At 46.2% G+C, this 14,756-nt stretch overlaps 1 protein-coding gene across 1 annotated transcript; it reads left to right on the forward strand.

Annotated features, from left to right (window-relative positions):
- The first annotated feature begins 6,099 nt into the window (after nt 1-6,099).
- LOC127052723 (olfactory receptor 52M1-like) lies at nt 6,100-7,047 on the forward strand. The gene has a single exon (XM_050956677.1). The coding sequence runs from the start codon at nt 6,100-6,102 to the stop codon at nt 7,045-7,047; it is 948 nt and encodes a 315-aa protein (XP_050812634.1).
- The last annotated feature ends 7,709 nt before the right edge of the window (nt 7,048-14,756 follow it).

Genomic DNA, 14,756 nt, shown 5'->3' on the forward strand with positions numbered 1-14,756 from the left:
GTGCCCCAAGCAACGCCCTCGTGTCCCCATATTTACTATGGTGATATGATTTGATGTGTTTTATATAAAGTTTGTCAGGTAACATATCAATGGAAAAGTTATGATTTGTTGAACATGATCACCCTCGTTATATGTATGTATTATTTTTGTCCCTAAAGTTATGAATATTGACAATGTACCAGTAGAATAATAGAATACCAGGGTTGGAAGGGACCTCAGGAGATCATATAGTCTAAACCCCTGCTCAAGGCAGGACCAATCCCCAAACAGAATCTTACCCCAGTTCCCTAAATGGCTACCTGAAGGATTGAGCTCACAAGCCTGGGTTTAGCAGGCCAATGCTCAAACCACTGAGCCATCCCTCCCCTGATTTCAAATGTGTTTGCTCCTCAGTAACAGCCACAATGTAGTTTACAGCTGATCTAACCAGCATATTATGAATGAACCATTCATGGAAATGGTGCATTAAGAAACCATTTTTAGGCTTTAGAAGAAGATTATCCCCACCTGATGGACTTTCCTGTGAATATTCTAGCCAGGATATGGATAATGGCCCCTGCTATGACTCATCAAAGCAGGCAAGGGCACTTGACCAGCTCATGTGACACTGGGCTGCATCTTGTGGCTGAACTTTTCCACTAACTGTGCTGGGGCTTTTGCTTGGAAAAATGAAGCTCCCTCTACATGGCAGAAGCTATAATAGCGGAAAGTGACATTGTCACTTGGCCTCACTCTCCCCACAACTCAACACCCAGAACCACCTTAAGAATAAGGACTGAACGAGTGATGTTGGCCCAAGCTGAAGGAATTTCTAGCCTGGGTATGAAAGATGAGTGAACTGTTTGTTTCCTCAGGGTGAGACACTTCTTGATTGATATCCTGTCTAGGGTATAGAACTGACATTGTAATTTTTTTAAATTTCTTAAGTAAACAACTTTGATCTGTTCTCTATGATTTATAATGACTTACAATAATTTTTTTCTGTACTTAGTACATCTGCTTTCTATTTATTTATCGAAAACAGTATCTTTGACATATAAAGGGAAATCTGCTCAGGAACAGGGGCTGGTGCATTGTCCTCTACCCATTGAGGGAAAGGGACAGGGCAATAAACGTACACTGGTCAGTCTTCTGACAAGGGCAAGACAGCACAGCTCTGAGATCCTAGGCTGGGGAGTTGGGGGAACTGGCTGGAGCCTCTCTATTGCTGGTTCAGGGATGGCTTTTGAAAGCTTTCACGTAACTGCAGCTGGGTGTGTCTCTGTCTGCATATGGATATGTAAGTGCAAGACCTGGAGGGGCTTGCAGCTTTTCACAGCCTCACCGTGTGAGAGGGGCCCAGGCTGGTATGTGAGAGGGCTCACGGGAGCCCCTCTTTCAGGTTGCACCCTGTAGAAGTCCCTCACTCCTACCCAGTGAAGAGGCCCTACAACAGTATGACTCCATTTCCCACTTATCATGCGCTCAGTTACTGATGGAGAGACCGTTTTTTATGTCAGGGAACTCAGAACTCCTGGGTTCTGTCTGTCATTCTCTATTTGATTTTGGCCAAGTCATGTCTCCCTGTACCTCAGGTTGCCTATGGATAAATGGGGATATGTTCATAGTGACTTTCCTTTGCTAGGATTTTGGAAGATCCATCAGTGAAAGGTTCTACAAGGTATGATAATAGTTACTGATGAGAATTATTGATCTCTAATCCATTAGTGAAAATCCCTTGTGCCTCCAGAAAGTTTTCATGTCTCCCCTCAGTCATCTTTCTCCAAATCTATCTGTCTACTATCTGCCCATCCATCCTGGGCATTTACACGGCATTCGATCCTAAAAGACAAAGGCAAAATCCCTAGGTTTCTAAGTAATCAACTATAATTTTTAAATATACACAAATACACAGAGCAGCCAATTCCTCTCTGACTCAGCGCAGAGCCCAAGAGTTCTCATCTCCCTTTGGGAAGGTCCCTTAATTACTGTTTACTCCTAAATCTGGACAAAAAACACAGAAGCGCAGACATGGAAAGAAAGACATTGGCTAGAGTGTCTCTGGTCTCCAGGCTGTTTGCATCCAGATGCCGCTTCTCCCCTAGAGGCTGAGCGAATCCCACTGGGATTGCACAGAGCTATATAATAAACATTGCACATCCTGTGTCAGCTCTCGGCATGGGATGCTGCTGCAGATATTGAGCTGAGAGAGGTGTGGGACACGGCTACCTGAGGGGGATTCCTAGCGAAGAGGCTTCCATCTCAGAAATCACAGGTACCATCTCTTGCTGTTCAACAAACCAAGTGTAACGTATGCATGATGGGGTAGAGAATAGATTTGTTTTTATTTCTGCTCCACACAGCCACCAAACATCCCAGGGCCCTTGCCACAGGTGCTGAATTTGCTCTAGTATCCTGGGCCAAAATGTCCCTCTTTGCTGTGCCCCTTGGTGATGAGCTGCAGCCCTGAGGTGGCTGCATTTCAGGGGCACAATGGACCCTTCTGGATGAAAGTTGTTAGTAGACGTCCAGGACAAGGCCAGATTCGGAGGCTGAAGGCTGCAGTTTGCTCAGGCCCTCATGAAGAGCTATGGCAGCCCCCCTGTCGTGTTTAAAGTGAAGAAAAGCCCTCAAGCAGGTCATCCAGAAAAAAACATCCAGTCTGGAGTAAGAATTGAGTAAAACCTCAGGAGCCAGCAGCGTGCTAATGTTTAGCAAATTTATAGGCAACTGAAAATGAAGTCTTGTAGTTGATGGTGTAAGACAGACTTAACTATGGTTGGTAACACCATCAATACTAACTATGGCCAATCCATTTGTGACTCCCATTCAGCTAAGCTCTTTGCTCCAATAATATCTGTGGCAAGGAGTTCCACAGGCCAAATATGGATTATGTAAGAACTTTTTTTTAATCAATTTTCTATGTTCATTTTTTCAGTGTAAATGAATGTTCTCTTGTCAGTGTGTTATGAGACAGAATAAATTTAAATGCCTGAACTACTTTCTATATAGATAGATTTGTAGGGTTCATTAGATCATCCAGTGTGACCTCCTCTATAACAGAGGACATTAACTTTCACCCAGTTACCCCAGTACTGAGCTCCATAACTTGTCTTTGAGTAAGAACTGGTCTGCACTACGATTTCATATCATGGAATCAAAGAGCGATAGAGTTAGAAGGGGGCTGCAATGATCAGCCAGTCTAACCCTTGCCAAGTTGCAGGATTTGTTGTGTTGAAACCATCCAAGACAGATGACTATCTAGCCTCACGTTGAAAACCTCCAGTGAAGGACTTTTCACAACCTGCCAGGGCATCTGTTCTTACATTTGGGAAGTTTATCTGAGATTAAATCTAAATCTGCTGTGCTGTAGTTTAAAACCATTGCCTCTTCCCTGCCCTATGTGCAACACTCCTCCATAGTTTTAATGGCAGCCTTTCAAGTATCTCAAGACTGCTGTCATGTCCCCCCTTAATCCTCCATTTTCCAAACTAAACATACCCTTTTCCTTCAGCCTTTGCTCATATGACTTGCATTCCATCCTGTGGATCGTCTTTGTCACTCTCATCAGGATCCTTTTCAGTTTCTGTATGTTCTTCCTATATATTGGAGACCCAAACTGGACAGAATACTCCAGCTGAGGTCTAACCAGGGCCAAGAAAATTGCTACTATCCCCTCATGTGACTTGCATGCTCTGCCTCTGCTAATACAAATTAAAATTGTATTTTCTCTTTTTTGCTATAGCAAAAAAAAAAAATCACACCACTGAGAGATGTAGCTATATCAGTCTAACCCTGGTATATAAAGTATCATGTCTACCGAAGAATTTAAATTGACCTAGCTACCACCTCTCAGAGAGGTAGATTATGTGTGCTGACAGGAGAACCCCCACCAAAGTAGCCATGGGGCTGCTGGCGGTTGAAATGGGGTCACCGGTGACGACAACATCCAACTTCTTATAAAAATGGCAGGTCTGTGGCACAGCACCAGAGATACTGTTTGCCTCCCTTGCCTTGTGGTACATTTGCCTCAGTTCCTTCACCTTTGCTGTGTACAGCAGTGTGTCCCGATCAGAGCACTTTTCCCACACACTGCATGAAATCTGCCCTTAGGGACTGACATTTGTCATAAACAGATGGTTAAGGGTTAATGTCTCTTTTACCTGTAAAGTGTTAAGAAGCTCAGTAAACCTGGCTGACACCTGACCAGAGGACCAAATCTTGGTGGAGGGAAGTCTTTTTTTGTGCTTTTTGTGTTGTTCGTTGTTCGCTCGTGGGGCTAAGAGGGACCAGAGGTACACCCAGACTTTCCCAATCTTTCTGAATCAGTCTTTCAGGTTTCAAAATAGTAAGTAATAGCCAGGCAAGGTGGATTAGTCTTATGTTTGTTTTCTTAACTTGTAAATGGTGTTTTTGCTGGAAGGATTTTTACCTCTGTTTGCTGTAACTTTGAATCTCAGGCTGGTGGTGGGAGGAGAGTCCCTCTAATCTATAAAAGCAGCAAAGAATGCTGTGGCACCTTATAGACTAACCGACGTTTTGGAGCATGAGCTTTCGTGGGTGAATACCCACTTCTTCTGAAGAAGTGTGTATTCACCCACGAAAGCTCATGCTCCAAAACGTCGGTTAGTCTATAAGGTGCCACAGCATTCTTTGCTGCTTTTACAGATCCAGACTAAAATGGCTACCCCTCTGATACTTGACCCTCTAGTCTATATGAATCTGAGTACCCTGTAAGAATTTTCCATCCTCATTTTACAGAGATAAATTTTACTTTTTCTCTTTCTTTATTTAAAAGTTTTCTTTTTATGAACCTGATTGATTTTTCCTTGTTTTAAGTTCTAAGGAGTTTGAATAGGTGAGAAGCCTCTCAAGACAACCCAGGGAGGGGAAAGTCTGGGGGGAAAAGGAGGGGGAATGGTTAATTCCTCTTGGTTTTAAGATCCAAGGAGTTTGGATCAGTGTGAAACCTCTCAAGGCAACCCAGGGAGGGGAGAGTCTGGGGAGAAAAGGAGGGTGATGGTTAATTTCTCCTTCTTTTAAGACCCAAGGGGTTTGGGTCTTGGGCTCCCCAGGGAAGGTTTTGGGGGAACAGAAAGTGTGCCAGACACTGACTTCTGGCTGGTGGCAGTGTACCAAATTCAAGCTAGTAATTAAGCTTAGAAGTGTTTATGCAGGTTCCCACTTTTTGTACTCTGAAGTTCAACGTGGGGGAAAAACCTTGACAGCATTCCTATAGCTGGAGCACAGCTGGGACTGCACAGCCTCCTCCCCAAATACCGAGCAGCTCCAGAAGCTCCACAGTGTCCGCAGCATTTAGCCACCACGACAACCTAGGAAGGTGTGACGTGAGCACTCCACACCGAGCAAACAGAAAGGGGAATTTCAAAATTCGAGAGCCTTTAAAGGGGGAGGGGCAGAAAGTGTTTACCTTGTTGCAGGAGAGAGGAGTTTAAACTCTTCCCCAGAGCAGTCAGGATGGGCAATGTGGGACGCCTTCCAGAGGCCAATTACAGTGATCAAAACAAGCGCCAGTGTCTACACTGGCACTTTGCCAGAAAAAGTTTATGGAAAAGTCTTGTCGAGATGGTTATATGATGTCACTGACGCTGAGGAGTCTGTCGTTGAAAGTGGCTTTGCAGTGTGTACGCTGCCCCTGTGTCTTTGGCAAAAGGGGATTATTGACAATCAATAAATACATAAATAAAACATGTCAGTGTAGGAAAAGCCTAAGGAACAATGGTGGATAATCAGTATTCACACTCCTGATTTCTACTGCAGCCTAGTAAGGTTCCCACCCCATGAGGTGCAGGATTTATTGAGCAGGGAGCACCACAAAATATGGAATTGGAATTAGTAGGGTCAGTTCTTCATAATTCATTTCTCTGAATAATGAAACTGTCATTTATCAGAGTGAAAAGAGAGACCAATCTACTCCCTCCATGAAACCAGCCTCCAGTAGAGGATATAGTGTCTCAGATTCACATTGTCTCTCCATCCAGGTATTTATACTGCGACCAACACCCTAGACCCTCGGCACACACAGTAAGTCAGGGGAACGTACGGTACATACAGGAGACACTGTTCTGCCTCAGAGTCGGACACCTTCTCTTCTACTCCATGTCAAGTTCCAACACAACCGACTTCACCAAACCCTCCACCTTCATCCTGCTGGGCATTCCTGGCCTGGAGACAGCCCATGTCTGGATCTCCATCCCCTTCTGCACTATGTACATTATAGCCATCTTGGGGAACTTTTCCATCCTGTTCATTGTGAAGATGGAGCAGAGCCTCCATAAACCCATGTACTATTTCCTCTGCATGCTAGCTATCACCGACCTGGTTTTTTATACGTCCATCCTGCCCAAAATACTGGCAATCTTCTGTTTCAATTACAAGGAGATCAGTTTCAGTGCCTGCCTCACTCAGATGTACTTCATTCACTGCTCCTATGTGATGGAGTCTGGGATCCTCCTGGCCATGGCTTTGGATCGCTACGTGGCCATCTGTAATCCCCTGAGACATTCCATGACCCTGACGAACCCCCTGGTGGCCAAGATTGGGCTGGCCATGGTGCTGCGTGGTTGCATTGTTGTATTTCCCTATCCCTTACTGGCAAGACAATGGCCTTATTGTAGAACCATCATCATCCCCCAGCCATACTGCGCACACATAGCTGTGGTGAACCTGGCCTGCGCTGACACCCGTGTTAGTAGTTACTACGGCCTCTTTGTGCAATTCTGTGTGATTGGTATGGATGGGATTTTTATCGCTGTGTCCTATATCCAGATCCTCAGGGCCATCTTCAGCCTCCCCACAAAGGACGCCCGGCTCAAGACTTTTGAAACCTGCGGCTCCCACCTCTTTGTCATTTTAGCCTTTTACATCCCAGGTCTCATCATCTCCCTCATGAACAGATTTGCCCAAAATGTGCCCCTGCATTTCCATGTTCTTATTGTTAATGTGTACTTCTTGCTGCCCCCCATGCTGCACCCCATCATCTACGGGGTGAGGACCAAACAGATCCGGGGCAGGCTTCTCTGGCTCTTTACTCATAAAGGGGCCTAACGTTTTCTCCTGGTGCTCTGGCTTTCAGACCGAAGTCTGTGCAGAGCTGGCTGGTGACATGGTGCTGGGCCCCCTTCCCTCAGTCACTTACTGGACAGTCAAAGTGACATTAAATCCTTTCCTGGTTTTTCTGTGCTGTGTCTGAGTGACAAACTGAGGAATCCCTTTGTGTACAAGCATTCTCCCATAGGATACCACCTTTCTAATTGCTTTTAACTGGATATCTGAGGCCCCATGCCCTGTGCTGTCAATTCCCCAAGGCCCTGCCCCCTGATCCACCTCTTTCCACAAGACCCCTTTCCCCATCCCATCTATTCTCCCAAGGCCCCGCTCCATTCTCAACATCTTCCCCCAAAATCCGACCTCTTACTTGCTCCCCTCCTCTCCAAACCCTTCCACTTGCTGGATCATCTCTGCCTTCCTCCCCCCACTCCCTCTGCTTTGGGGCTGGGACAGGATCTGCTGCAGCCTGGCAAGGAACGAGCAGTGAGGACACAGCGCTGGGGCTCGTAGGACATTCTGGAGCAGAGAGGGAAGCCAGGAAACTATATAAAATCAGCTGAGGGTTGGGAGCAGGGCTGCGATATTGTCAGCAGAGGCCTGGTCTACACTACGACTTTAGTTTGAATTTAGCATTGTTACCTCGATTTTAGCCAGGACCCGTCCACATGACAAAGCCCTTTTTTATCGACTGAAAGGCTCTTTAAATCGATTTCTTTACTCCACCTCTGACAAGGGGATTAGTGCTGAAATCGGCCATGTCGGGTCGAATTTGGGGTAGTGTGGATGCAATTCGATGGTATAGGCCTCCGGGAGCTATCCCAGAGTGCTCCATTGTGACCGCTCTGGACAGCGCTCTCAACTCAGATGCACTGGCCAGGCAGACAGGAAAAGGCCCACGAACTTTTGAATTTCATTTCTTGTTTGGCCAGCGTGGCAAGCTGATCAGCACTGGTGATCATGCAGAACTCATCAGCAGAGCTCATCAGCATGATGTGCACATTGCTGGGCACATTGCCCAGCCTGTACTTTGTGAGAAGTTTATGATCATGTCTATGTCCTCATCACTCTCGTCACCGCGTTACCGTCGCCTCCTCGCCTGGTTTTGCTTTTGCAGCATCTGATGCTGCATTGAAAAAAGGTGCAAAACAATTGCCTGCCATCCCCCTGATGGAGGGCGGGATGACTGATGACATGGCTTACAGAGAATTGAAATCAACAATAGGGAAGGCTTTTCATCAAGGAGAAACACAAACAACTGTCACACACAATGGCCCCCTCAAGGATTGAACTCAAAACCCTGGGTTTAGGAGTCTGTTGATTTAACAAAACAAATTGGGTCAATTTCTTGTTTTGATCCATCTATCTTTTACATCTTAGGCTAGCAGCAGACGATGCAGTATGACTGCAAACCATAGTCATTTCCTGGCTGCTCGGCAGAAAACAGTGCAGTACGACTGCGAGCCATCATCATCTCCTGGGTGCTCACCAGAAGATGGGAATGACCTGGCTGAGTCACTCCCATGTCTGTCCAGGTGCCCCTGACTGACCTCACTGAGGTCGGCTAAAAGAGCACCCAGGAATACGACGACGGCTACCAGTCGTAATGCACTGTCTGCTGCCAAAAGGCAATGAGCTGCTGCTGTGGAGCAATGCAGTCCAATGTCTGCCAGCACCCAGCAGACGTACAGTGACAGTGAGCTGAGCGGGCTCCATGCTTGCCGTGCTATGGTGTCTGTTCAGGTAACCCAGGAAAAATGGTGCGAAACCATTGTCTGCCATTGCTTTCACGGAGGGAAAGAGGGAGGGAGGGAGGAAGAGGGGGGCCTGATAATATGCACCCAGAACCACCCGCGATACTGTTTTTGACCCATTAGGCATTGGGATCTCAACCCAGAATCCCAATGGGCAGCGGAGACTACAGGAACTGTGAGATAGATACTCACAGCTACCCACAGTTCAACGCTCCAGAAGTTGATGCTAGGCTCGGTACTGTGGATGCAGTTGGCCAATTTAATGCACTTGGAGCATTTTGTGTGGGGACACACACAATCAACTGTATAAAAACGATTTCTGAAAAACCAACTTCTGTAAATTCGACCTAATTTCATAGTGTAGAAATACCCTGAGATTGTGCCTCGTACAGCTTGTTGCCCTAAAGCTCAGCTTCAAAGTCCTGAGGGCAGAGAACATTGTGTGGCTTATTTCCATCCTTTCAGTGATTGTCTCAGGTTGAGTGGGGGAGGTCTAGGTTGGATATTAGGGAAACACTATTTCACTAGGAGTATGGTGAAGCACTGGAACACGTTATCTAGGGAGGTGATGGAATCTCTGTCTTCAGAAGTATTTAAGGCCCGGCTTGACAAAGCCCTGGCTGGGATGATCAGGTTGGGGTCGGCCCTGCTTTGAGCAGGGAGTTGGACTAGATGACTTCCTGAGGTCCCTTCCAACCCTAATATTCTATGATTTGTTCCTCCTTGCTGGGGGCCTGTACCTGGCAGGGTCCCTGCAATGGGGATGGGCTGGGAGCTGTTTGTCGTGAGCGAGGCCTCAGGGGCAGGGCAAGGGATCAGTTTTGAAGCTAGGAGGACAACAGCTGAGAGCAGTGATAGGATAAGCCCCTGCATTAGCTGTGAAGGCGGGATGCTGGGCAGAGGCTGGGTGGCTGCGGTAGCTCACAGGGAGGGAGATTAATGGCACAGCTACTGTTACCCAGCAATTTATACAGCACCTTATCTGGAACAATAGGGCTCCCACTGCCCAGGGGCTGAAGCTGAACGGTGAAGCTGAGTCTAACATACACTCTTCCTGATGCTTTTGATCACTACATCTAGAAGTTCTTTAGCTAGGCTGCCAGGCAGGGTTCTCCCCACGTCATGGATGGGCAGAGCCACACAGAGCTAAAGTGATTTACTCAAGGCCACACAACGAATCAGTGACACAGCTGAGAATAGAATCTGGGAATCCTGACACCCCCCTACCTCCCTGCAGTGGAGTTGACGTCCTTCTTAAACAGGAGGGATTTAATAAAGGAACAGCTAAAAACTACAGCCACACAAACAGGTTTCCGCACAGTTCAGTTTTCAGCCTTGTCTTGCTTCTTTACCAGGGACCACACGCTGCCTGGAACTCTACAGTGTACAGAATGGACAAGGATGTGCTGTAAGGAACCACATCAGTGCAGGCTGTGACTCTGCAGCCCTGATTAGGGGCTTTTGGTAGCAGCACACTAGAAATAATAAATAATTATCTACATTTAATGCAAGGAGAATATGTGCCCAAGCTCATCCAGCGAATCCGCGGGAGAGCTGGGACTCTTCATTCCCAGCTGGCTGGTCTTGGGCCAAATCCTCAGGTGGTGTAAGGGGTTGCAGCCTCACTGAAATCAGGGGAGATCCCCAGCATTAAAGAAACCAATGGAGAGAAAGCACCATGAATCTGTGCAGCTGCATGGACCATACAAGCCAGGTCTGAGACACTAAACAAGAGATTGGAAGCAAGGGACACTGGGCTATTTTCCTGGCTCAAGACATTTTCCTTCCTGCTGCCTCAGTTTCCTCATCTGTAAAAGGAGGATACCTCCTGGGAGGAGTGAGCAATACTGTGTGTAGAGCCTATCAACAGTAAATTCTGTCCATGTGTGACCGTGCTTCAGTGGGACATGGTTGAGGATGCCAAACTCAGGACAAACTGCTGAGAAACAGGGTAGAGTCACCCCAGGCTGGTGGTTTTTCTATGGTTACATTATACCAAGCCAGTAATAAATGTAAACTTCCGTCTCATCACACTGGTTTACTAGACACACATCCCAGCCCTTGGCACACCATTCGCACACCAGATTTCATGATGACCAGTCAGTGGAAACCAATTTCCACCACGTATCAAGTCCTTCCAATCTGAAGACACCAGTCACTTATTCAGGTCCATATATAACTCAGATCTTACCCAATAATCCCACTCTGCCATCCCTTTAGCCATTAAAAACTAAATGTTTAATAATAAAAGAAAACAAGAAGAGTAATAAATGGTTAATAAATCAGATACATCCAAGTGGTTTTTCAGTGTTCAGAGATCAGGATCACAACAGTAATGGAATAAATTCCTAGCTTGCAAAAGTCTCTCTGGAAATAGCCAAAGCAGGTTGAGGGTCATTAGTCCTTACTCAGAGCTTCCTTGTTAGAAACCCAGTGCATAAATATCCTCTGCCCTCTGCTTAGAATTGCCAATATTAATAACTTCAGACACAAAGATGATACATGCATATACACAGGATAATCATACTTAGCAAATCATAACTTTCCTATTGACACCTGACAGGACATACTTTGTACAACATTTGTTGCAATTATATAACCGTGGTAGCAAGAATGATAAAAATGGTCATATTCAATCATACAGCACCACATCATGTTCTTGCCCCCTGTTATAACTAGTAAGGGAAGGGTAACAACGGCATCTGACGAAGTGGGTATTCACCCACGAAAGCTCATACTCCAAAACGTCTGTTAGTCTATAAGGTGCCACAGGACTCTTTGCTGCTCTATCTGTGTTGAGATATCACCAACTGGAAAAGCAAAATGGAAACCAATGGTGCACAGATATTTCAAGTGACCCAGAGAAGGCACTTGCTGACTTTTGAGATCACTAGACTGAGCTACAAAGTGTTGAAAAGTAGAGAAAACTGTGCAAGAACACCTATGGGTAACACCATAATGTTTGCAATACTTGGGAGTTGCAGGGTCAAAACCTAATTAAAGCCTTGGGCACAGAGCCACTGCATTACTCATTGACAAACAATCCTGACATTAGGAGCCCCAAAGCAACACTGGCATGTCCCCATATTTATTGTTGTGATATGATTATGATGTGTTTTATAGAAAGTTTGTCATGGAATATATCAATGGAAACGTTATGATTTGCTGAATACGATTACCCTAGTTGTGTGCATGTATTATTTTTGTACCTAAAGTTAGGAATATTGACTATGTACCATTATTTCAAATGTGTTTGCCCCTCGGTAACATAGAATCATAGAATATCAGGGTTGGAAGAGACCTCAGGAGATTCTAGTGCAACCCCCTGCTCAAAGCAGGACCAATTCCCAATTAAATCACCCCAGCCAGGGCTCTGTCAAGCCTGACCTTAAAAACCTCTAAGGAAGCAGATTCCACCACCTCCCCAGGTAACCCATTCCAGTGCTTCACCACTCATCCTAGTGAAAAATTTTTTCCTAAAATCCAACCTAAACCTCCTCCACTGCAGCTTGAGTCCATTACTCCTTGTTCTGTCATCTGGTACCACTGAGAACAGTCTAGATCCATCCTCTTTGGAACCCCCTTTCAGGTAGTTGAAAGCAGCTATCAAATTCCTCCTCCTTCTTCTCTTCTGCAGACTAACAATCCCAGTTCCCTCAGCTTCTCCTCATAAGTCATGGGCTCCAGCCCCCTCATCATTTTTGTTGCCCTCCACTGGACTTTTTCCAATTTTTTCACATCCTTCTTGTATACAGTGTGGGGCCCAAAACGGGACACATTACTCCAGATGAGGCCTCTCAGTAATGGGACATTAAGAAACATGATAGGCCTTTGAAGGTTATCCCGACCTGATGGACTTTCCTGTCAATATTCTAGCAAGGATATGGGAAATGGCCCCTGCTATGACTCATCGAAGTAGGCAGGGGCACGTGACCAGCTCATCTGTCTCTGGACTCCATCCTGTGCCTGAACTTTTCCACTAACTGTGCTGAGGGCTTTTGCTTGGAAAAAATGAAGTGTCCTCCACATGTCAGAAGCTGTAGTAGGGGAAAGCGACATTGTCACTTGGCCTAACTCCCTCCACAACTCAACATCCGGAACCACCTTACAAATAATTACTGAACTGGGGATGTTTTCGCAAGAAGAAGGGATTTCTTGCCTGTGTATTAAAGATAGATGGACTGTTTGTCCCATCAGGTGAGACACTCCTTGATTCAAATTCTGTCTAGCGTATAGAACTGAGATTGGGGCAAGAAATTTACACTGGTCAATCTTCTGACAAGGGCAAGACAGCACAGTCTGGGGTCCTAGCCTGGGGAATTGGGGGGAACTGGCTGGAGCCTCTCTATTGTTCGTTCATTAGTGGCTAGTGAAAGCTTTCATGTAACTGCAGCTGGGTGTGTCTCTGTCTGTGTATGATTGTGTAAGTGCAAGACCTGGAGTGGCTTGCAGTATTCCATAGCATCACTGTGAGAAAGGGGCCCAGCTTGGTATGTGAGAGGCCTCATGGGTTCCCCGTTCCATGTTGCAACCTGCAGAAGTCCATCACACGCATTGAAGAACAGGCCCTGCAACTGTATAAGTCCATTTCCCGCTTACCATGCACTCAGTTACTGATGGAGAGGCTGTTTTTATGGCAGGGAAGTCAGGACTCCAGGAGTCTGTGTGTCATTCTCTTTGTGACTTTGGCCAACTCATGTCTCCCTGTTCCTTCCTTTACCCATGGATATAATTGGGATACGTTCATAGTGACTTCCTTTCCTAGGTCTTTTAAAGATCCTTCAGTGAAAGGTTCTACGTGGTATGAGAATACTTACTGATGAGAATTACAATTCTCTGATCCCTTAGCAAGCTTATGCTTCCAGAAAGTGTCTCCCCTCAGTCATGTTTCTCCAGATCTGCCTGTCTAGTGTCTGCCCATCCATCATAGGCATTTAGACAGCAGCAGATGCTATGAGACCTAGACACTATCCCTAGCTTTTTAGTAATCAACTATAATTAAAAAAAACAAAACAATGTACACCAAGCAGTGGTGCGGTGGAGAGCCCAAGAGTTCTCATCTCCCTTTTGGAAGTTCCCTTAATTATTGTTACAGCTAAAGCTGGATAACAAACACAGAAGCACAGAAATGGAAAGAGAGAGACTGGCTAGGATGTATCTGGTCTCCAGCCTGTTTGCATCCAGCTGCCGCTTCTCCCCAAGGGCCTGAGCGAACCCCAGTGGGATTGCACAGAGCTAGATTATAAACAGTGCACAGCCCAGTCAGCTCTCGGCGTGGGATGCTGCTACAGATATTCGGCTGAGAGAGGTCTGGGACACGGTTACCTGAGGGATATTCCCAGAGAAGACGCTTCCGTCTCAGAAATCACAGGTCCACATCTCTTTCTGTTCGACAAACCAAGTGCAACATAAGCATGATGGCATAGAGGAGAGGTCTGTATTCCTTTCCACTTAACGCAGCCTTTAAACATCCCAGAGCCCTTGCCACAGGTGCTGAATTTGCTTTAGTATCATGGGCCAAAATGTCCCTCTTTTCTGTGCTCCTTAGTGATGGGCTCCAGCCCTCAGGGGCTGCATTTCAGGGGCACAAAGGATCCTCCAGAATGAAAGTTGTTAGTAGATGTCCAGGACAAGGCCAGATTCGGAGGCTGGGGGCTGCAGTTTGCTCAGGCCCCATGAAGCTCTAAGGCAGCCTTCATGCTGTATTTTAAGTGTAGACATGCCCTCAAGCAGATGGTCCAGAAAAACATCCCGTCTGGAGTAAGAACTGGATAAAACCTCAGGAGCCAGTTGTGTGTTAATGTACAGACACTGCCACCTCCTCCTCTTGCAATTTAGGGCTTTGGCTGTTAGCCGGGGGGAGATGCTGTGGGGTATGGAAGAGCTGTTACCAGACTTTATCTGTTGAAAGGCATGGAGGTGCTAGGGCGCCTCACTAGCAGAAATATAACATTT

Source organism: Gopherus flavomarginatus, chromosome 1 (genome assembly GCF_025201925.1).
Source record: "Gopherus flavomarginatus isolate rGopFla2 chromosome 1, rGopFla2.mat.asm, whole genome shotgun sequence".
Taxonomy (NCBI): domain Eukaryota; kingdom Metazoa; phylum Chordata; order Testudines; family Testudinidae; genus Gopherus; species Gopherus flavomarginatus.